Source organism: Sminthopsis crassicaudata, chromosome 1 (genome assembly GCF_048593235.1).
Source record: "Sminthopsis crassicaudata isolate SCR6 chromosome 1, ASM4859323v1, whole genome shotgun sequence".
NCBI lineage: Eukaryota > Metazoa > Chordata > Mammalia > Dasyuromorphia > Dasyuridae > Sminthopsis > Sminthopsis crassicaudata.
In genome coordinates this window covers 354,358,129-354,382,401 of record NC_133617.1, presented here as the reverse complement: position 1 = coordinate 354,382,401, position 24,273 = coordinate 354,358,129, and the positions used below count along the sequence as shown (strand labels likewise).

Sequence of the window (24,273 nt, the reverse complement as noted above, 5' to 3'; positions counted from 1 at the left end):
TGCTTCTATACCTAGAATCCTAACCATAATATACTGCCTCTAACTAATTCAAATACAACAATACATATGATCTAAAGTAGAATGTGAAAAGTGTCATAGGAAAAATACAGAGTGCATTGGGAGTCCAGAGGGCAGAGAAATTATTTCATTTAAAGTGGCCTCTGAACTAATTGATGCCTGATGGATAGACAGAACTTTGATAGGCAGAAATAGAAGGAAAGATATTCATTGGTCTATGGATTTTGACCTGGAAGGGACTTTAGAGATCACCTATTCCAACTCCTTCATTTTACAGACTGGAAACCTGAAGTCCAGGGATATTTAGTCCAAGTCATACAGGTTGTACGTGACAGAGCCTATGACTCCAATCCAAGTTCACTGACTAGAAATCTAGTGCTTTCCCCATTCTACTCCACTGGCAATGAGAGCAAAGGCAAGGAGCAACAAGAAAACCCTAGGAAGCCTCATGAAACCAAGAGAAGATCAGTAGAGCTAGAGCATAGGATTCATTTTAAAAGGGTAGGGGACAAGAATTGGGGAAGATGGGGCTAAACAGGTTTTTGTGCATGAAAGACCAGGCTGAAGTCCTTAGTGTGATATACAACAACACTAGACACAATGGGCACATGAAGTAATGAGGGATTTCTATAAACACATACAAAATGTTTCTTTGTTTTGTACCATCAGGGGCCTCTGAAAATCCACAATCTTATTGAAATACAAATTATTCCCATTTCCAGAGGAAAGTAAGGTGTTTCCTCACCTGGTGCTGTCAGAAAGCCAGCCCTGTATGTCTTACATGTATATAGTAACTCACCTGAAAAATAATATTAGGGAACAGATCCATTCCAACATCAGCCCCATTTCCCTGGATTATCATATATTATGATAAGAACTTAACCATGAAATCTTACCTGAATGGCACTGGAATGGAGCCCCCTAGATCCATGAAACCTATGAGTCTATGACTAAAGGTTATTCCATTTTTTTTTTTTTTGTAGGCACCCGTCTCAGGCTATTGCTACTCAGATTTAGGCTTACTTTACAAACAACTCTAACTCCCTTGTTTTATAGCAGGTTTGGAAAAAGCACCTTAGAATAGGTCTGGGGGCTGTTAGAATATGGTACACATGAAGTGATTGCTGACAGCCTGATAGCAAGGGAGGAGCCAGGAAAATCATTAAAAGCAGATAACAGGAGCTACAAAGCACAGCAGTCAGAGACAATTTAATACAGGGGCAAATGCCTAAGGCAGTGTGATGTAATGTATAGGTATCAGAATCAAATAGAAATGGGGGCCACTAATCTGTACATAAGGATCCCTGTGGGCCATATATTGACTTAGTTTTAAAATGTGCCGCTATCTATGTTTCATTGTATTTTTTTTTTTATTTTTGTTAAATATTTCCCAATTACATTTTAATCTGGTTCAGACTACACTCCCATGTCTTGACCCATGGGCTTGATTCCTCTGGTGTAATGGGTAGAGAGCTGACCTAGGAGCTAGAAAAAGCTGAAGCATACTGAATCTGTGATCCTAGGCAATTCATTTAACCTTTGTGTGCCCCAGAAAGATCTCTAACACCATAAATTGCAGAGCAGTTGCTGATTTGTATTGGTTGAGATATTCCCTCCACTAGGAACTTACTAACTTTATGAAATCATAGGCCTGGTTGCCCCCCTAAAACATGAGCATTTTTGGCTGCCATGGGGTGAAAGAGGGCTTGATTTTGAGGGGGGGTGGCTAGGGTATATGGGAAAGGCTGCAGAATTCAAGATGAAGCTTGAAAGATGATTAAGATTTAGATAAGAGGGGAAGTGGTGAGTGGTGAGGAAGAAGGCATTCCAGGTGGAAGGCAGGTCATGAGAAAGACAGAGAAGTAGAAATCATCATGAAGTATATAGGAGTTATAAAGGGAGGTTATAAAATACCTTTCCCAAAAGACTCTAAGAACAAGATGTGTGGTCCTTTTGAAACAGTATAGGCACAGGCGTATGTGGAATATCTGGGTGATCCTCTTTAGCCTGAGGGTCCTAGAAGATAGTATGGATAGAAGTCAATATTGGGGTAACCCCACTGTCTTCAGGCAGGGTATCAATTCCCTCCTGTATCTGGTAACCACCTATATTCATTTTTGAAGCTTTATAATGGATATGGTCACCAAAATCTAAAAATGACAAAACCTACATTGGCCTAGAGTTTCCTATGCTTCCTATCTCTTATTTCATCTGATTCTGTGAAAGTGAGGACCACAAAATTATTATTCCCATTTTTCAGATGAGGAAATCTAGAGCACTGAAAGATGAAATGCTTCTGCAGCATCACAAATATCCTGACCCCTAATCTAGTGCTCTTTCTGCCCACAAGCTGGTCTTCATTGTTCTAATCCAAACCAACTCATTGAAATATTAATCTTGGATGAGCTATTCTCTATCTCCCAAACTTTCCCCCCCACACCCCACTACCCCTGGTGAAGCTGGAAGACTGCTCATGTCTCTTCTATCTCTGTCTGTCTCTGACTGTCTCTCTATCTCTCTGTCCCTATGTGTCTCTGTGTCTTTTTTTGTTTGTCTCTCTTTGTGTCTCTGACTCTGTCTTTCTCTGGCTCTTCTTGTTTCTCTGTCTCTTTGTTTCTCTTACGGTCTCCATGTCTCTCTCTCTGTTCTCTCTCTCTTTGTTCTCTCTCTCTCTCTCTCTCTCTCTCTCTCTCTCTCTCTCTCTCTCTCTCTTCTGTCTCTCTCTTGCTTTCTCTCTCTCTCTCTGTCTCTTGCTTTCTCTCTCTCTCTGTCTCTTTCTTGCTTTCTCTCTTTCTCTCTCTCCCTTGTCCTCTCCTTCCTCAACCACAGGGCCAGAGGGCTGTAACCTGTTCATCTACCATCTGCCCCAGGAGTTTGGGGATGCTGAGCTGATGCAGATGTTCCTCCCTTTCGGTAATGTCATCTCCTCGAAAGTGTTTGTGGATCGGGCGACTAACCAAAGTAAATGCTTTGGTGGGTAAAGATAACAAACCAATTAGATTCACCTAGGAAAGGGCATTGCTCGCAACAAGTTACCATTTGCAAACTGCTTTTTATCTGCCTCCTTTTTCTCCTCCCTTCCTCTCCCTTTCCCAACACTCTTTCTCTGATTCTACGGCCCCCAGTCTCTCCTTTCCCCATCTCAGTTTCTTTCTCTGGATCTTCTTTCTTCTGAGCTTTCTGCACCTACTCTACACCCTCTCAGTCCCATTCTGAGAATTGGATACATTGCCACTGCTAAGGGGGTCTGTTAGGACCCCTCCTTACTTCTTTGACCATCCCCTGCCAAGCCCCCTGGAAGGAGGCTGAGGGATGGTCCAAGGCCAGGAGGTTGTTAGGAGGGAGGCAGAGATACTATGGTGAATGTAGGATAGAGAAAATGGGTACTGGAGTCACACTACACAGAAGATGACAGACAGCAATTCTGGTGCCAGGTCTTATCTGAGAACATCTACTCTTTTAGACTCTCCTTTGAGGAAGAAGGGTAGGGAAAAAAAGTGCCAAGTGGCTCCAGGTTCCCAAGGCCTTCCCCCTTCTTGATTTTTAAGAGTGATTTTTAGAAGGAGGTGTGCTCTCCATCTGAGCTCTCTTGTCTATGGGAGCTAGGGAATGTCCATGATTATAGTGATGTAGCCCACCCAATATTGGTGTCTATCTGCCTCCTGCTTCTTCAATCTCCTGCCTTGCTAGTCCCCAGGGACCCAAGTCTCTTCTTCCCCACTGATGACACTTTGTGCATCCTCAGCTCCCATCTTACCTTTCCCTATCACTCACTGACACCCCTTTTCCCCCCTTCTACCATCAACCTTCCCTTTTCTCTTTCTTACTCACATCCCTTCAGATTCTTTCTCCTTTTCTCTCTAATTTCCCCTTTCTTCTCTCTCAATTGATCAACTAGTATTTACTGATCCCCACTGTGCTCCTAGCCCTGAGCTAGGAACTGTGGAGGACACAGGAGAAGTTGACATAAGTCCTTGCCTTGAGGAGCTCACAGTCTTGTCCCTGATGGGACAAGGACACGCCATGAAATAACAGTGAGCAGCCCTAAGGCAGTGCAGGGTTAAATGCTGAGTTGTGTGACAGAATGTAAGTGCCACAGGATTTTAGAGGGAGTAATTTGTCAGATCTGCATTGTTGAGGAAGGCTTCAAAGAGGAAGTGGAACACAAGCAGGACATTCCAAGAGGAGAGGAGAGTTCAGAGGTAGAAAGGAGGCTGGAGCTGAGGGGGCATGGTGGGGAGAAGGGGTAGAGAAAGTAAGGAATCAAGATTGTCAAGGGCCTTCAATGCCAGAATTAGGACTTTAAATTTAGTAAATGCAAGGGAAGCATTTGAATTGCTCTTTTCAGGGTAGTGAAAGCAGTGTACATCACGGATTGGCAGGGAAAGACAAGTCAGAGAAGCTAGGAGCTCTCTACATCTCCCTCTTTAATTTCCCCTGCATTCATCCCTTCTGTCCTCTTCCCATCTTCTCCCTTTCTCTCTCCCTTAGCTATGCTCCCTCCATCTCTACCAGCTCACTCTTTTCTAGCATAAATCTCTGAAGAAGTACCCTGTCCTGGCTGCCGCCTTAAATACTGTGAGGTCAGACCTCCAGGTCAGGAGGGCCTGTCCCATTCTGGGGACTCTGGCTTTCTCAGTACAGTTGAGGCTGAATGCAGTGACACAATCAGCTTTCCAGCCTCTTCCCACTTCAGAGACATTGCACACCCAGTATCAATCAGAGGCATCCAGATATCTAGGTATTATGATCTATTCCCCAAAGGCTGGATTCTGAGACTGGGTGGGGTAAAGAAGATGCAGGTAGAAAGTCTCCCCAGCTATTTCAGAAACTTTGAGTTGGGTCCTTTCTCAGCTTTCCAGAGGGACAGGAGGTGTGTGGGCAGATAGAGGGATAATGGAGTTGTAGACTAAGAGCCCAAACAACAGCATGTGAGTATAGCGGAATTGTGTGTCTCTGTCTGTGCAAATCTGTGCCCATGAGTTATTCCTGTGTAAGTTTGTGTGTACATGTATCTCTGTATTCAATTTGGTTTGGCAAACGTGTATTAAGTGCCTACTATGCAATCCAAAGATGCCTTCAAGGAGTTTAAAATTTAGTTGGGGAGGGAGAAAAAGACATAAATCTCTATAATACAACTTTAAAGATGATGCCATATTTAGGGAAAGTCAAATAAATGGTTCAGGAGATTCAAGGAGAGAGGGATCACTTCCTGGATCTCCTGGTAGGGTGGGATGGGGTGAGGGGGGGATCAGGAAGGGTCTCATGGAAGAAGGAAAACCTGAGCCGGGTTGTTGAAGAAGGGAAATGATATCTGTAAGTGGAGATGAGAAGCAGGGACTCGGTTCCAGGCATGAGGGATGCACAGAGGCACGAGACAGCAGGACAAGATCTTGGAACAGTGAGTAGCTCACTTTGATTACAGGGTAGCATATGTATGCAAAGGGGGGGGGGAGTCATGTGAAATAAGTATGTTTAATAATAACAATTTATATTTACATATAATGCTTTAAGGTTTGCAAAGTGCTTTATGTACATTATCTCATTTGACCTTCAGAACTATACAAGGTAGGTGTCATAGGTATTATCTCAGTTTTAGAGAAAAGGAAACTGAGGCTTAAAGGTTAAGTAACTTGCCTGTGATTACTCAGCTAGTAATTAGTGGAGGATGATTTGACTTCTGACTCCAAATTCACCAAATATGCTTACACTGAACCCCAGTATTTCTGGCTGATCTCAGTCCACACAGAGCCTTAAATGTCAGCTTGAGATTTAAGTTTAAGTCAGAAGGCAAGCTTGATATTCTCCTTCTCCTTTTCCGTCTTATAGAGCAGGGAAGTGACTAATTTATACCTATGAATTAGGAAGATTACTTTTGCATAGAAGTAAAATGTAAACTAGAGTAGAGGGGGCATGGAAGCAGGAAATTAATATATTTATTTAATATATAATAATAATAATAAATAATAATAATTTAGGAAACTAATATATCTGGTTCACTGGTTTTCAAGTATGGTCCAAGAATATCTGGCTTCATAGGTGGAGGACACAGGACACTGAGACTCTTTTGAGGGCTCTGAGGTAATAAATTATTTTCCTAATAATACTAATTTCTAATATGGTAAATATCAAGAGGTAAAATCCACATAAAAACTTTGGGGGGGAGGGTAGGTCATCAACCATTTTTAAAAGTAGAAACTAAAATTTATTTAGTACTTACTATGCGTGTACAAGACTCTATGCTAGATGCTGGGGATATAAAAACAAAAGGAAGACCACTTTCTGCCCTCAAGGAACTCATATTCTATGGGGAAGGGAACAACATAAAAGCAGAAAAAGTATTTCACAGAAAAATGTTTTAACAACTAGCTCTCTGGAAAGGGGCAATGTACACAAGACTCACTTCTAAGTCTAATCTTCATTTTTGCCATTTCTTCCATTACTTTGTTAAGTGATGTAAGACAATCAGCAAAATCATAAATCAAGATCTGATTTGCAGTGTTTACTGATTTCTGAGATATAAATGCTCCTACTGAAAACTTAACAAGTGGTCCTTTCAAGGCAGTTCTACTTAGCTCTGGCACATCCTGAAAGTATCCATAAGATCATAGGACTATAAGATCACAGTTCTAGAACCAGAAGGGACCTCAGAGGTCACTGACTCCAACATCCTCATTTTAGATGAAGAAACAAACGCCATCCAAAGATCACATAGGTAGTGAGAAAGAGCATTAACAAGCATTAATGTGAATGAGGTGGCACATGAGCTGAGCCTTAAAGGGATTCCAAGAAGGGGCTGTGAGGAGGGAGTTCATTCTGGGAATAGAGGAGAGTCTACACAAAGGCATGGAGGTGGGAGATTGTATACCAACTTAATGGAATAGCAAATAGCTCCATTTAGTTGAAAAATAAAGTGTGAGGAGAAGAAGAATATGAAATAAATATGGTAAATAGACTAGAATCAGACTATGAAAAACAAAATAGGAAGCTAGAGAAGGCTCAAGTGGCGGGGGAACCAGGAAGCCTTCCTAGATAAGGTAATATTTTAGAAGCATTTATAAAAGAAGCAAGAGATGTCAAGAGGCAAAGATGAAGAGGAAAAGAATTTCAGGGATGAAGGACATCCTTGGCAAAGGCAAAGACACAGGGGAATATATATCTGAGAGTAATCTATATGAAGATAATTGAACCCATGGGAACTGATTTGATAAGGAAGGAAATAGATAGAATGAAAAGGAAGCAAACATTTATTAAGCATCTACTATGTGCCAGACACTGTGCCAAGAGCTTTACCAATATGATCTAATTTGACCCTCACAATAACTTTGCAAAGGAGATGCTAATATTATTATTCCTGTTTTACAGTTGAAAAAACTGAGGCAAACAGTAAGGGTCACACAATTAGCAAATTCTGAGGCTGGATTTGGATAAGCCAGTGCTCTATCTGCTGTGCCATCTGACTGCCTCAAAAAAAAAAAAAAAAAAAAAAAAGATAGTCAAGGCAAGAAATGGTGAGGTTCTAAATTACAGAGGTAGAATTGGTGGGAATGGAAAACTATTTGAATGTAGGATGTAGGATGATTAGATGTAAGAGGAAAAAGAAAAGAAAGAGTTGGGAACAACTCAAAGTTTACCAATTTGGATAAATAAAAGATGCTTTAAAAAGAGGGCAATTGGGAGTGGGGGATTTAGGAAGAAAAAGATGATGGGTTGAGTCTGAGGTTCCAGAAGTAGAAGTCAGGGAGAAGTCAAGAATGAAGACAAATATTTTGGAATATTTGCATAAGATGAACATTGTCACTGGATGAAATTGCTAAGGGGAGAAAGCATAGAGAGAAAAAAAAAAAAAAGGGAGGAGGACAGAGGAACATTGTGGCTGTCTATCATCTCCAGGTCTCCCCTTATCTAAAAGAACGAAAACAAAACTTTGATTTGAACCATGCCATCCCCTCAAGCGGTACCATCTTATATCTTTTCCCTTTTGTAATTAAATTCTGAAATATCATCACAGGTTGCCCCCATTTCCTCACCTCCCACTAAATCCCCAATCCCAAGAAATCTGGCTTCTCATCCCACAAGTGGATTGAAATTATTTTCCAAAGCTATTCACAACTTTTCAATTGTTAAATCCAATGGGCTTTCTCAGTCTTTATCCTTCTTTACTTCTCTTCAGCATTTGACATTGTCATCTACCTCTTTTGTTAGGTACCTTCTTGCCCTTGAATTTTTGTGACATTACTCTCTGTTTTCCTTCCTATCATGGCCTCTCCTGATTCTGGTCTCTGTGGCTGGATCATAAACACAACTTACACTCTTCTCTCAATGATTCCCTCAGGGTTCTGTTCCAGGCCCTCTTTACTACTTCTTCCCCCCCACCCAATTTGTCTTATGAGTTATTTCCCAAGGATTTCATTATCATCTCTATGAAGATTATTGCCAAATTTACATATTCAACTCTTCCTTCAGTCCAGAGCTCCCAGACAAACCCTGTTAATCCCAAACTCAAGCTTTGGTCAATGGTCCTTCGCTGCTTCTAAAATGGTGACAATAGAGAATATTAAAACAAATAAATTAAACCATCCACAAACATGTATTGTATTTATATATACATTTGTGGAGACAGATGTTTCCATCATGTTTCCACAGTTGCTCTCCATGCCCTGCTTTCATTTCTGGTAGCTGCCACCAGTGGTCTTTCATTATGGTAGCAAAGGTAGAGTAGTTTAGGCCAGTGATATAAATAAGTGGAATAAAAATGGAACCATATGTATCCATCATATAAAGATCCATATGGGCTGCAAATTAACAGAAAACCACATATTAACATAATCTATGTTTTATTGTATTTTTATTTACTTGGTTAAGTATTTCCAAATTACATTTTAGCCTGGTTTGGGCTGCATTGGGGAATGTTGTGAGTCTCTTGGGGCCCAAGGTCTGCATATTTGATCCTTCTGGTTTAGATAAAACATCGGTGTTAATTATAAAAAAAATTTTTAGAACCATAACATTAAATTCACCACTTAACTGCCACATAGTGTTTTAAAAGTTTGAAAAGCACTTTATATACATTACCATGTCTAGGCCTGACAAGGACTATATGAGGTAAGTGCCACAGCTTTTTTATCTCCATTTTACAGTTGAGAAATTGAAGTTGAGAGATATTAAATTATTTGCCCAGAGTCCTATAGGCAGGGCTTAAACCCAAGTCTTCCTAACTCAGCTGCCATTCCCAACATAAAATGTGTTTTGTGTGTGTGTGTGTGTGTGTGTGTGTGTGTGTATGTGTGTGTATAAAAGAAACAAAAAGTATTTCTGAAAACAAAGTCTATACTTCATGACAAAACTTCATCTCTTTCTACTTCAATGTGCTTTTTCTGCTTCTATCAGAAAACAGGAATGAGTCTTTTCACAGCTTTGATACTAGTTAATCCAATATATTTTTAGCTGTGAAGCATTGGAAGAACTAACTAGTACTTTCTTGCCACCTGGTAGAAACATTCCTCCATGTACCCTGTTCAGTGACAATGCCCTCATTATGGAGTAAATGCTCCCCAACAAGTATCTAAGATGCCCTTTTACTAGAGATCTAGGACATCACTTGTCCCAGCTATTTCTAAAGAACTCACTATGGGGGAATAGGGATGGGAGAAAGCTCTGGGTAAAAGGCCCACTGTGATTGAACATTTTTAAACTTAATTTGCTAAGAGAGTTCAAACCAAAACATCTCAAAAATGTTGTATAAAAAATATTTCTTCTTTTAAAAAAAAGGGGTTTTTTTTGTTTGTTTTTTCATGGAAAGCAGCATAAAAATTTAACAATAGCACTGAATTTGGAATCAAGAGACCTGGGTTTGAATCCTGACTCTGCTATTTGCTACCAATGTGACATTGGGCAAGTTATTTAATTTCTTTGAATCTTGCGTTCTCATCTGTAAAATAAAGAGGTTACATTAGATGGCCTTTAATAACCCTTTCCAATTCTAAATCTATGATCACAGTATCTTTGCTATCACTCACTGGCTGAAAATGGTTTTTTGTTTGTTTGGTTTTTTTGTTTGTTTTTTTGTTTTTTCTCTCCTCCTTATATAGTTAGAAATCTCATCCGCCCAGAGAACTGAGGAAAAAAAAAAAAAAAAGGAATGCATGTTAGTGCTAATATCCTATATATACATATTTGTGTATATGGGCCTGTGGATAGTGAGGAACACAATAGTGAATAGGCTGGTAAATTTGGAAAGAAGATACAGGTGACAACATTCCTTACCCAGAATGCTGTTCATTAGACTATACTACCTCCTACTATTCAGGGTCAAGGTCCAATGGGGACAAGGTCTATTCCACCAAGGCTTAGGAAATGAGAAGTAACATAGCCTGCTGTGTCCCCAGAGGCTCAGCAATTCCCCATACTGGGCTTATTGACTTAGGTTGGATCTCAAAGAATTTCCAGAAATTCAGAAATTCAGGACTAGAGAAAAAAGGAAATCTTTCCAGTCTTCATTCATGGTACTTATAAATAGGGGAGATGACCCCCACAATTTTCACATTTTGGGGAGCCTATCTGCTGCAGATGACATACTCATAGAAATACATAATGCTATCTGATGGTGGACATGTATGGCTCTTGAGGACATAAAACCCTAGAAATCCTTTATCAGGGCTTTCAAAGACCTACGAAGTCAAAAACTTATCTGCCCATCTGCCTCCTCTTTTTTCTCTCTTCTTTCATCTTCTTCCTGAATTTAGATACATTGATCCTCATCATTTATGGCTCCTCTTGTGTCTTTCTCTCTCTGCCTTTTTCTGAGTTCAGTCTCTTTCTCTCTCTCTCTCTCTCTCTCTCTCTCTCTCTCTCTCTCTCTCTCTCTCTCTCTCTCTCTCTCTCTCTCTCTCTCTGCTTCATCTTAGGCATCTCCTTCCCTTTATTATTTCTCTTTTTTCTTTCCTCTGCTCACATTTTGCAACTGCAGAGCAAAAAATGATCATCCAAATTAAGAATAGATTGATTAAAGGCCTACATGGAGAGAAAACAGTAGCTCTTCTGGTACATACTCTTGGTGCCTGAAATCCAGTATCTATCTATACATTTGTTTGTAACAAGAAAGTTAAATAAATCAAGAGAAACAGCAGAAAGTAAACAACAAAACCCCCTGAATTGTGCTTCTATTTACTTTTTTCTACCCAAAAATAATTGGTTATTTGAAGACCTACCTTGATTCTGTAAGTTGAAAGCTCCATGTTTGACAAAGATTTGTGAATTTAACAAGTCATTCATTTCATAGTACTAACCAGATTTAGCAAAAGGCTTCAGTGACTCAGTCACAATTAACCTATAGACCAGAAATCTAAACATTTTCACAATTCATGCCCTTTATGTCTTTTCTTCTCCAATACTGCCATAATAATTCAGGAAAATAAAAATTTTAAATTTAATAAATAAAATAATTTAAACATTTTTGGCAAGCTGACACATCAAGACATGTTCATCAGACTTTCAGCCTATTCCCGACATTCTGGCCTCTGCTCTTTCTCCTCTTGATTACACCAGCTGGGAGAAGGGGAGGGAAGAGAATGCTAATTGCCGGTGAACAGTCTGCCAAAGGGGTGCCTGGTCAGGAGGTATCCTACCCACAAAATGCTAAGAGGAATTGAAGCTTCAAGTTTCCCCAAAATCCTTTTTCTGGACCAGAGACAGTGGTTTCTTGGATTGAGGGAAGCCCCGAGGTCACAACATCCTCTAGGAAGGGTGCTAGGGGTCTCGGGAGACCTTGACCTCCTGCAAGGAGACACAGATATAGTGTAACGAAGAGGTCTGGGCTACAGAGTTTGTCAAAACTGTATTTGATAAAGTTTGTCTTGTGGCTTACAATGGCCCTCTGTGCTCTTTCCTCTTCCGCCTGCCTCCACCCCTATTTTATTAGGTCCCCAGTACTCTCAGGCTTAGCTATTATGAATTAAATGTGTTCCTCTTGGTACGGGTGGGGGAGGAGTTGCATTTCAGTAGAGAGTCTTGGAGCAGGTCTTGCTCACCCAAAGAAATGAAGCAGTAACGTGGAGCCGCAGGCAATGGGAGAGGAGAGCGGGTTTCATATAGAAAGAATTTGTGGCCTGGCTCACGACACGCCACCAGGCGGCTGCTGGTTCTGCTTCAAAGGAAGGCCAGCCCCGGTGTCTGAGCCCAAACTTCCTCCAATGAAAAGGAGGCTGAGGTCAGAGGATCTAGGTTCCAATCCTGGCTCTGCTACTTACTACTTGTATGACCTTGGGTAAATCCCTTTATTTCTCTGGGCCTCAGTTTCCTCATTTGTAAAATGGTGGAGTAGGGAGTGGACGAGCTGAAATCTTGGCTTCCCTCTCCCTCTCTAAATCCCATGACTTTATGACTTTGGAAGCTCTTCCGCAGGGATCGGGAAGGGGAGCGGGAAGGCCGGAAGGTGGCCACTTTGGGGGTAGGATTTAAAGGGAATTCTTGCTCAGTATTGGGTTGCACTAGATGGTCTCGGAGGCACCTTCAGAGGCCGAGATGAGGTGTGGCTGTTCCCGGCGGACTCTCGGATCCGCAAGGGAGAGGGCTGGATGGGGCGTGCTCCGAATTCTGGGAGGGAGGCTCAGGCCCTCAGGGTTTTTGAACTGAGAAATGTAGGTTCTTCGGGAAAAGACAGGCAGGCGGTGGGATCGGGTCCCGAGAATTTGGGGAGGCGGGGAGGAGAGGGATGAAGTAAAGGACCAAGTGCGGGCAGGAGGCTTCCTGGAAAGACCTGCCGGAGATTCTCGCGGAGCCGTCTATAAAAGGACGCTCCCAGCCCCCATCCCACCCAGCACACGCTGACGTGAGGGGAGCCGGCTCGGTCTCCAGGAAGCCTCCGGTCTCATGGGAGAAGACGTAGGACCGTGGGATCAGAGAGTGGAAAGGGACCTTAGAGGCCATCTAATCCAACCCACCACCCATCCCCATTTTACAGATGAGGAAACTGAGACCCAGAGAGGTGAAGTGACTTGCCCCAGGTCACACAGGTAGTAAGTAGCAGAGTCGGGATTCTTACCCAGGTCTTCTGACTCCCAATCCAGGGCTGTCTCCATCACACACGCTGGATGACGGCACCTCTGTGGGGCTGCATCCCCAGGGAGGGGGGTGGGGGGGAGCTGCCGCGGAATTCCCTCCCAGCCACCTCATCGACGCCTCTCCCCGTCCCTTCCTTCCTTCCTCCCCTGCCCTCCCCCTCCGGCCCCCAGTGTTTCCCCCCACCCCGGGTGGAGTCGCGGACGGCGGCGTGGACGGCCCTGAGGCGGCCCCGTGGAAACCCCGGCCCTCGGTCTCCCCGTGTCCCCGCAGGCTTCGTGAGCTTCGACAACCCGGCCAGCGCGCAGACGGCCATTCAGGCCATGAACGGCTTCCAGATCGGCATGAAACGGCTCAAGGTGCAGCTCAAGCGGCCGAAAGACGCCAATCGCCCCTACTGAGCGCCGGCGGGAGCGTCCCCCGGGGGAAACCAGGACTCGCACAGGTAACTGGGGCGGGGAGTGGACGCGGGACCGCGGGTCTGGGGCCAGACCGCGGAGGAGGGAAAGGTCGAGAGGGGGCGGAGCCCGACCGCTCGGACCCGCCGCTGCCCGCCGCTGTCTGCTCCTCCGGACCTACCTCGTAGCTTTCCCGGGACCCGCCGACCCTGGTCCTCCCATGCCGTCCTGTGCTGCAGCCTCCTCCACCCCGCGTGCCACTGGGCGCGAGGTGGCAGGACCGAACATGAACTTTCCCTTGCTGAGGGCGGCTTGGGAAGTCAGGAAGGAGAAGGGGAGAGGGGCAGCCGAGCCGGCCAGAAGGAGCCCAGGCAATTAGGGAAATCTGCCCCTCGTCTTAGAGTAAGCAATACCCCAAAGGGGAAACTGGGCCCTGGCTCTAGTTGTCGGGGTAAGATATTGGGTCCCAGTTAAATTGATCATCTCCTCCTTCCCTAACTTCCTTCTCCTCCGTCTATGACTTCAGGCTTATTCTCTCCTCTCCCGAGTTCTAAGTCTGTCCAGCCAAAAGGAGGAGAGTCCTTTCTTTTCCCCTTCTGAGCCTGAGTGAGGCTGAAACCTAATAGAGGACCATGCACAGGTGGGCAAGAGAGATACCTGAGGGGGACCTTCGAGGGTCACCCGAAGGAGAGGAGCTGTCAGACAGCACAGTGGGCTCGAAGCACCGATGCTTGGGGATATGGGAAGGGAGCTAGAGACAGAGAGCAAGACAACAGACCAGAATAGAGCATCTGGAGGATAGAGAAGATGAACACTGACTTGTCCCGATGAAAGATTTTAGTCAGAGAATGGGGGTTTCAAATCCCACTCTGCTACTTACTGTTTGACCTGAAAGAGCTTCCCTCCCCCACTTAGTTTCCTCATCTCTATAAAGAGGAGATTGGACTGGATTATCCCTAAGGGTTTTTCCAGTTCTAAGTTTTTGTTCCAATAGAATATAGACTTGTAGACAGCTGGAGCAATTCTGTTCTTGCTTTTATATTGTCAGGACCTAGCATATAGCAGGCACTTAAGTGTTTATTGAACACAATCAGATGATCCTGTGATCAGACTTTTGACAAGAGTTCAATTCTATTTGAACTCTTGAGGTTAGCTGCCACTAAGGTACTGATCATTCTAACAAACTTGATTAGGGTTTCCCAGTTCCTAGCCCATTATTAGAAGCAGAGGTGATACTTGTGGTAGGAATGTTGAGAATGAAATGGGAGGCAAAAAAACTAAAGACAAAGTACTATTTTACTCAATGGATAATAAAAATAAGGTCATAAAAATGACCTTAAATTATCAGGAAAAAATTAAGATTGTATTCAGTATCTTGTCTTTGCAGCTAGGAGAGGCAGGGCATAGTATGCTGCCCCTAGAGGTAGGAAGACATAAGGTCAAATAGATCTCAGACGCTACTTGTGTAGTTCTGGACAAGTCACTTAGCCCTGTTTATCTCAGTTTCCTCATCTCTAAAATGAACTGGAGAAGAAAATGACAAACCACTCCAGTATCTCTGCCAAGAAAACTCCATATGGAGTCATGAAGGTTTGGACACACCTAAAGGACAAAATGACAATCTTTTCTTCAATAAGTTAAGAATATATAATGCCATTTTAAGAATTCTGTTTAAAACAGCAGTTTTGGCTTTTGGATACTTTCAAGTATCTGGAAAAATAATTTTTATAGAATGCCTCATTCCTCAAAGATGCTTAATAAATAAGATGTCTCACTTTCCTTAGAATGAGGAGGATCCTTTTTGAAACATCAATGAGATAACTTTAGGATACTTGAAAAGAATTCATATTTTACACTGAGTAATAAGCTGGTGGAATTTATCATCACCAACAAGCATTTCAATTTATACTGGAAATCTAAATAAATCCATAAAAGTTTTGAATAAAGTGACAATTGTCAGTCATAAGTAAATCTTTTTAGGTTCCATCATAGATAACAACCAAACCCTTGGGGCCTTTGTTAGCAACAGAACAATGCCATGTATAGGGCATGGTTTTGACCCATAGCATCACAGAACAACTAAAGACTTGAAAGGAGAAACTAATCCAATCTCTTTCCCAATTAAAGGAATACCTCCTGACAAGTTGTAATTTAGCATCTATTTGAACACTTCTAGTGAGGAGAAATTCACCATCTCACAAAGCAGCCAGTTTAAGCAACGAATTCATTGTGGTGGTTCCTCTGTGGAAGAAAGGATTGGAATTTGTGGCCATCACTTCATTCTTCTTAGGTTGCTTTTTTTATAGATGAGGAAACTGAAGCAAATAGAAGCAAATAGTGAATTGCCCTAGAGTCACACAGCAAGTAAATGTCTGGGGCAGGATTTGAACTCAGTTTTTCCAGACTCTAGGGCCAACACACTTCCCTCTGTGCCACTTAGCTGCCTCTCTTAACAATATAGGCTTGGGCAAGTAGGTAGCCACTTCTCTAGATCTCAATTTTTTCATTCTATTCAATTCAGTAAACTTAACTGTATGCTAGGCAGTGTGTTAAGGAACAGAGCCTTTCTTTTAAATTGATTCTGAGATTTCATCTATGTAAGAAACTCCCTCCAAGCATAGTGATCAGTAATTATTCTATCTGGATTAAGATGTGGAATGACTTGTCCAGGGTCACACAGCCTATATGTATCAGAGACAAGACTTGAACCCAGGTCTTGCTGACTCTGAGCTAGCTTTCTACAGACTGCTTCAAAACTGCCTCTCCTCCAGTCAATCAATCAATAGACAACTTTTTATTTAATACTTACTATATGCTGAGCACTGGGTTAGAAGCTAAGGATACAAAGCTAAAAATGAAACAATTTCTGCTACCAGGGAGCTTACATTCAACCAGAGGAGGCAACATAGACATAAAGAAGTCAACATGCAGAATAAATACAGAATATGAGGCTATGAGGAAGGGATCAGTAAAGATTTGGAGTAAAAGGTGATACTTGTGGTACATTTTGAAAGATGTGAGAGACTCCATGAGGTAAAAATAAGGAAAGAAGTTCTTTACACATATAGGAGATGAACAGAGAATAGGCTGGAACATAAGAGTATGAAAAGGGTATAAAGGATAATGAGATTTGAAAGATAGATTGAGGCCAAGTTTAAAGGGTTTTAAAAGCCAAATGGAGGAGGTTTGTTTTGTTTATGTTTTTTTATCCTAGAGGCAATAGGGAGCCATTGGAGTTTATTAATCAAGGGAGTGACATGAACAAACTTATACTCAAGGAAAATTATTTTGGCACTTAGATGGGAAGGAAGATGAATGGAGAGAAGTAGGGAGAGACTTGAGGCAAAAAGACCAAGGAGGCCATTACAATAGTCCAGGCTAAGCCTAATTTAAGAGACTGAACTAAGATGTTACTAAAATGAGCAAAGAAAAAGGATTGGACATGAGAGCTGGAGGTGGAGATAGTAAAATTTGGCAACTGGTCATGTGGGGTGAAAGAGAGAAATTAAGAATCATAAATCCAGGAGACTGGAAGAATGATAGTCATTGTTAGAAATATAGGTAAAGAGAAGGAATTTGGGGAAATAATGAGTTTTGAACATGTTGAATTTGGGATGTCTCCAGGTTATTCAATGACAGTTGACAATTCAGTGTTGGAGCTCTGGAGAGATTGGGACTGGATATAAATAAAGATCCATGACTGATTTGCATTTGATTGTGATGATAATGAATGTCCTGCAGAAGAAAAGAGCTTAGACAAAGCTTTGGAATATGTGTATAGTTAGGAGGCATAATTTACAAATGGTAAGCCAGTAAAGGAGAATGAGACAAGCAATCTGAGAAGTAGAAGGAGATCCAGAAAAGAATGATGTTATAATACAGGAGGAGAGAGTATTCCACAATTCACATAGCAGAGAAGCCAAGAATTAATATTGAGAAAAGACTCTGAATTTAGGCAGTTAAGAAGCTTTTGGAAATTTGGAAAGAACAGTTTCAGCCGAATGGTATCAGAAGCTGAATTGCATAGGGTTGAAGACTGAGTGAAAGGAGACTTCATAAGGGCAGTACAGCTTTTTTAGAAGTTTGAAAAAGGGAAATCCAATCTATGAAGGGTTGAAAGATTTGAAGAGATAGCATAGTCTCATGAAGATTACTGCCTTCAAGAAGATATTTCTGCTATTAGGCAACAGAGGGGAATGGAAAGCCCTCTGTTCACCAAGCTGAGGTGGATTTACATCTGTTTTGATTTGGATCTTGGGCTAATCACTTAATCTTTCTGAGATTCAAATTCCCTATATGCAAAACAGAATGTAAATACTTATGGAATCATAAGGGGAAAGGACTTTATAAATTCCAAAACATCATATAAATGGGGGCTTCATATCAAATGAAGGAGTTGGAGTAGATGGTTTTCCAGGTCCTTTCCAGCTCTAAATCCATGCTCTAAGTCCTGACCCAAATCTTCTCCCTTTTTCCTTAAAGCTCAGTGCATCATCTAGTATTTTCACCACATCCAAACCCTTTAGCCCACGGACTCCCAACCTCTTTTAATTACATTTTTACGTGGCTTTCAGCAAACTCCCCCATTCCCTTTATTCAGTACAAAAGGAAATAATTTTAAAGTTTAACATGTACAGGCGTACCTCAGAGATATTGTGAATTCAGTTCCAGGCTATCACAATAAAACAAGTCACATTTTTTTTGGTTTCCCAGTACATAAAAATGTTATGTTTATATTGTAGTCTATTAAGTATGTAAAAGTATTATATCTAAAACAACAATATACATACCTTAATTAAAAAGTACTTTATTACAAAAAAAAAAAAAAAAAAAAAAAAAAAAAGCTAACCATGATCCAAGCCTTTAGTCTTTTGCCTGGATATTGATGGCTATTTGACTGATCAGAGTAGTAATTGCTATAGGTTGGATTGTGGCAATTTCTCAAAATAGAATATAACCAGTTTGCCAAATAGCTTGACTTTTCCTTTCATTTGAACCCTTAGAGACCATAGTAGGGTTATCAATTGATCTGATTTCATTATTGTTGTCAGGGAAGAGTAAGAGAAGGTAGGGAGGAGAGGGGACAGACAGCCTATCAGAACACATCCAGATAGACAGAAGTCAGAACACATAAAACATTTAATAATTAAGTTTGCCATCTTATATGGATGCAGTTTATCATACCCCACAACAATTACAATAGTAACATCAAAGATCATTGATCACAGATTATCAAAACAGATAAAACAAGAGTGAAAAAATTTGAAATATTTTAAGGATGATCAGAATGTGACACAGAAACATGATGTGAGCACATGCTGCTGGAAAAATGGCACTGATATACTTACTCAACAGGGTTGCCACAAATCTTCAATTTGTATAAAATATAATTCTGTGAAATACAATAAAGTGAAGCACAATAAAACGAGGTATGCCTGTAAATGCTCATGAGAAATAATATGTATATTTCAATAGGATAGTACAGTTATTTACCAATTATTTCTCATGTCTCCCCATCCTTGTAAAGATTCCCAATCCACTGAGGTAAATATATGAGCCACTGGTCTAGCATAGTCTAGTGACTAACAAGTTAACTATTTCTTGTGTGAGGATTACTTACATTTTCAGCTGTTTTGCAGAGCAGAGATGGTGTACACATTCAGCCCAATGAATTATCACACCCTTCCTAGGTAACCTAGCTGGCTCTTACCTCCACCATCTGCACTCAGGTTCTCCTAATTTCTCTAGCTAAAGTGATAGTTTTTCCAGAATCCTGTAATTAAAGGCAAACATTATATAAATATAGTAAAGCACACAGATACCTTTGATGAGATTAGGGTTCCTGGTGGTAACTAAATGATATTAGGGTTCCTGGTGGTCAGGGAGTTAAATGATGAGGTTAGTGGCAGGTTTGGGATTCAGGGAACCAAATGAAGAGGTTTGGCTCCCCTAAATTCCCTTAGGATTGGTGTAGGGCAGGGAGTTGTGGGAACCCACATCTGGTGGTGCAGAAGTCCTTCTTAAAGGAATTTACTAACCCGAAAAACTAGACTGATAAAAGTTTATTATTGGCATTGGGAAGTCAGCCTTTGCTCTGCATAAATAGAAAGACTGAATTACATAGTGGCAAGGTCTGACAGAGAGAGGTCTAGTGGAGGAGTCCTGGCACAGAGATAGAGAATTTCTAGCAGAGAAATCTCGACAGAGAGGTATAAAGTCTTAAGGAAATAGGTGAGAGTTAAGAGAGGATAACGCTGAAAGAGAATATCATTTCAGCAGGCAGAGGTTGCTACTATGCCAGGGATGGCATATTAGGGCCTCTGCAAGGACTGAGCCCTAATTGGCAGGGTTAAATTGAAGCCAGTTTATACTGAACTAGATTCTGTGTTCTAGGTGAATAGTCAGACTATGGTGATAGACTCCTGACTAATCAGAGTTCTGGCTTGGGACTTTTGTTAGGTCAGCTTCAGAGCTTTAGTATTCAGTTGTGATGTGGGCTCTTGGTGTCTGGTTCCTATCAAGGCTGTATTCTGCTTGGATCCTCTACAGTGATTGGTAGTTCCTAGAATTATAGGGCCACAATAGCCACAGATGATTTACAGTAGCCTGTGGATTGCAATTTCCCAGGACTTCCTCATCAATCTGAGTTGGATTCCTAGCCTACCTATTGGCAAAAAGAATTTCTCAAATTCTCTTCCAGCTCAGGGACTCTGATACTAAGAGATGGAAACCAACAGCAATAGGACATTTACAGAGACAATGAGAGGCAAAGGGACAGAGAGACAAAGAAGGCACAGAATAAAAAGGCTATTTTGGGAAAGGCACAGTAAAAGGCTTGGGAAGGGCGACCGAAGCAGAGTGGTCAGGTATACAGCAGTGTCATCTAAACTGAAACATACAGTCTAGTCCCCAGTGTTACATTATGTGGCTTTATTCCCAAACTTAATCCTGTACACTAGCCATATCTATCTTTGGCCTCCCATTGCCCAGTACAGGATGGCATCTTATACCAAGGCAATTCTGTGCTCTGGGTAACATTTTAAAATTGGGCCCCTCTTTTACTATCTCATAGATTTTGAACTTTCACTATAACACGTGCAATTTGACTTATGCTTCTGTATCATGAATCATAATATCATGGCTTTAAAAATATGTGAATTTATCAAGTCATATTGGAATGTGTACCTTAAACCTCTCCAGGAACATGCTTACTCTGCTGCCCTAGGTCTTTAGTACAATATCCTCTGAAGGTCAGCACATACAACATTGCCTGTTTCATACACCATTCTCCCCACCAAGAGTCATCTACAACTCAGCCAGATATAATAAGACCCTAGGAAACACAGCCCTGATGAAGGAGAGTACAGACTTTAAAATATTACAGCCTGATTTTGTTTAGGGCAAAGACTAGTTCTTTTTAGGTCCCATCTCTCTGTGAATTCCCTTGTAACTCCAAGTAATATGTATATATAGGCAACACTTATATTCATATGCTCCTGAATATGTCAACATCACACTTTCAAAACATCTAGAGAAGAGGAAGAATCTTCCAGGTGTCTGTGCAAGAATTTTGTACTAAAAGAAGTCTTAGAAATAGATAGAGTGTGTATAAAAATATATGTAGGAAAGAAGAATTCCTTCTTAATCTTTCCAGCAATGTTACCAGCTTGTGGTACTGTCAGTGAGCACCAAAAAAACTCAACCAGTCAATAACAGGACTGGAAAATGTTGATTAAAAGCAAGAAGAATGTTCCAGGCTGCAGCAGTCTATTATTGTACTTAAGTCCCCAACATAATAGAATGCATTATTACTACTTCTTTAACTCAGTATGTAGATAGCAGCTTTTGTTCACAAATGTCTGCTGAACATCCACAATGGTCAAGCAATTGAAAAGTACCCTATGGACTTGGGAGTGGGATTTTGAGCTTTGAAAATCATCTGTTGCTATGAGATGTGTTTGTGGATTCTTTTAACAATTCCCTTAATTTAATTTTAATTCATTTGAAATTTTTGAAGTGACTCCGTTTTATGGAGTGTTTTCTGAGAGGAATCCTGGGCAAGGTGGGAAAATGGTCCTGAAATAGAGTCACCAACCATTGGTTATCCCTAAGTTGAGGTTCATTTAAGGAGACAATGTGTTACTGAAATTAGAAGACCTGAGCTGAAATCTCATCTCTGATACTTACCACCTGTGTGACCTTGGTCAAGTACCTTGATCTCCCTGGGCTTCAGTTTCCTCATCTATAAAAAAAGAGGTTGGGTTTAAGGTCTCAGGGCCCTTCAAAAGCTCTAGAACTATGAAGCCAATTCTGTAATATCTGCCAGGGGAGGCCTGAAAACATGAGCTCTCAAGAGAGTAAGGGGTACCTCTGTGATAATTGTGCCTATTTTATTACTGCTTCCTTCTCCCCTCTACTTACCCTAAGCCCCATTCAAGAGTCATCAAGCCAGACTTGGAATGTGTGCTTACAGCAGCCACAGAGAAACTGGGGAAGGGAGGGAGAAGGTGGTGTTGGGGGAGAGAGAAAGAACAAGGAGTGTAACAAATTGTTCATTGAGACCTATGGTTGACAAAAAGGTGGTCTGCAGGGCTCTTTTGTATTTTTTCTGGCCTCCTTGACAAACCACCATGTATCTGCTTTCTTCTGCCCAAAGCATGAAATTGGTAGCAACACTGTGTGAGGTTCCTGCTACTGTTCACAATGTATCATGTGTCTGCATAAACAACTGTGTATGTGTCCGTCTCTCTCAGCTGGCTTCCTACATCCTTTACTTATGTTCATTTCTGTTCTCTCATGATTTGATTGCTGTTCTGCCATTATAGCTTTTGGATTGATGCTGTGTTCTGGTGCTGTATATATAGATATTTTTTCCTTTTAATTTATTTTAATTTTTTCCCTATTTTCCTCCATCCAAACCCAACCCCACCTTCCCTAAGCCCTAACCCTACTCTTTTCCCTTGTCCTTCCTATCTTTTCCACTCTCTCTCTTACTCTCTCATTCTCCTCTCTCTTTTTCTCTCTTTTTTCTCTCTCTCTCTCTCTTCTCTCTCTCTCTCTCTCTCTCTCTCTCTCTCTCTCTCTCTCTCTCTCTCTCTCTCTCTCTCTCCATATATATATATTATATATAAAAAAATCTTTTCTTCTTTTGTCATTCAATCAAATTCCAACAACCCAACCAGGGCCAGTCAAATCCACCACAGTCTCGCGCTGAGCTAGGAATAAAGTTCACGTAATCACATGAGAGTGGAGAATACAGTCCCCCATCCGTAAGTTCAAATCAACTCAAAGTTCACAGTGTGACATGATGGCGTCATGTAACAAGGCTAAGAATTGGTTGCATGACAATTGCCGTCAAGTTTCGTGGAGGTGCTGTGATTGGAGCATTTTTTTCTTGGATGTTGTACCCGTTGATGATTGGCCAGTCATGATCACACGTGCATTTCTTTGACTTTTGTGCTGCCACAACCTTTTTTGCTGTGCTCATTTTCGTTTCGTTCTTGGTGCTTGCAGTGGTTTTACTTTCTGTTGTTTGGTTTTTCTCGTTCAGCGTTTTTTTATGCTTCTCTAGATGTCACTTAGAGAAAAAAAATTAAACAAAAAAAGAACCAAAAATATTAAAATAAAGATGGATTCCAGAATTCTCAGACATGGGATCACTTAACTGTGCAAACCATTATTTTTTTCTTAAAATGAGGAAAAAGTTAAAAAAATATTTATGCGTGGTTGATTTCCTTGCACTTGAAAATATTGTGATTTTATTTTTTTCTGGAGATTTGGGGGCCTTTTTCAATTGACACTTTCCTGGGCTTGGGTTTTTATTTTTTCCCCAGTTAGGCTATTTCAAATCTCACTCCAAAATGGAAAAAAAAAACAAAACAAACAAACAAACAAAAAAAACCCTACAATAACAGAATGATTTATAATACAAACAAAATGAACCGGAAAAAAAAAAAAAAAAAAAAAAAAAAAAGCTAGAGTACAAAGCCTGAGGCCTCTGAGTGAGTGCCCCTGTAATAATTACAAGGTTTGTATTGTAGCCACCAGTTTTGCTAAATTATTGGTTGGGAGTGGGTGGGGGCTGGAGTTCCGGGTGGGTTTTTTTGGTTGGTTTGGGGAAAAAATAGTCCTTACACAAAAGCAAAATGCATCTTTTTCTTTACAACTGAAAAAGGGTCCTTGACAAGTGTTTTTTAATTTTATTATTATTATTATTTTATTTGGTGTTGTAATTGTTTAGACTGCTGTGTATGGTTTGCTGTTTGTTGAATCAACAGTGTGAAAAACCTGCCAGCATGGATTGATATACGCATGTCACTTCCCCCCATGGGGGCTTTGCAATTTTAACTTTCTTGATGTAATTAGTCCCCCTATGTATAAGTGAAAGCTGCTTGCTAGAATGAAGATGAGTTTCTTCTACTAATATGCAATGATTAAGCATTCTCCTTAAATGGTGATTCTAGTCAGATCATGATTTTTCTTAAAAAAACCCAAAACACAAAAACAAAACTCCCCCAAACTACTACTTTTAGCTATTGAGAATTGTTTGAATTATTGTCTTAGTTTGATTATTAACTGTTTTAACTTCCTTTGCTTTTCTCTTCCCACTTCCTGAAACTCCTGAGTTTCTACTAAATTCCCTTTCAATAAGAGTAAAATACGATTATGTCTATATAGATATCAATATATTCCATCTATATATACATAAATATACACATGAATACACATATACACATATCTAGGTATACATATGTATACACAACCTTGCAAATAGCTATCAACCTGGGAAAGGAATAAT

At 41.0% G+C, this 24,273-nt stretch overlaps 1 protein-coding gene across 1 annotated transcript in view; it reads left to right on the top strand.

Annotated features, from left to right (window-relative positions):
* Positions 1 to 24,273, top strand: part of CELF4 (CUGBP Elav-like family member 4) — a 553,093-nt gene that overhangs the window by 525,881 nt on the left and 2,939 nt on the right. Inside the window, 2 exon segments of the mRNA XM_074279239.1 lie at positions 2,848 to 2,991; positions 13,351 to 13,522. Coding sequence (XP_074135340.1) covers positions 2,848 to 2,991; positions 13,351 to 13,478 — 272 coding nt within the window. The 3' untranslated portion in view covers positions 13,479 to 13,522.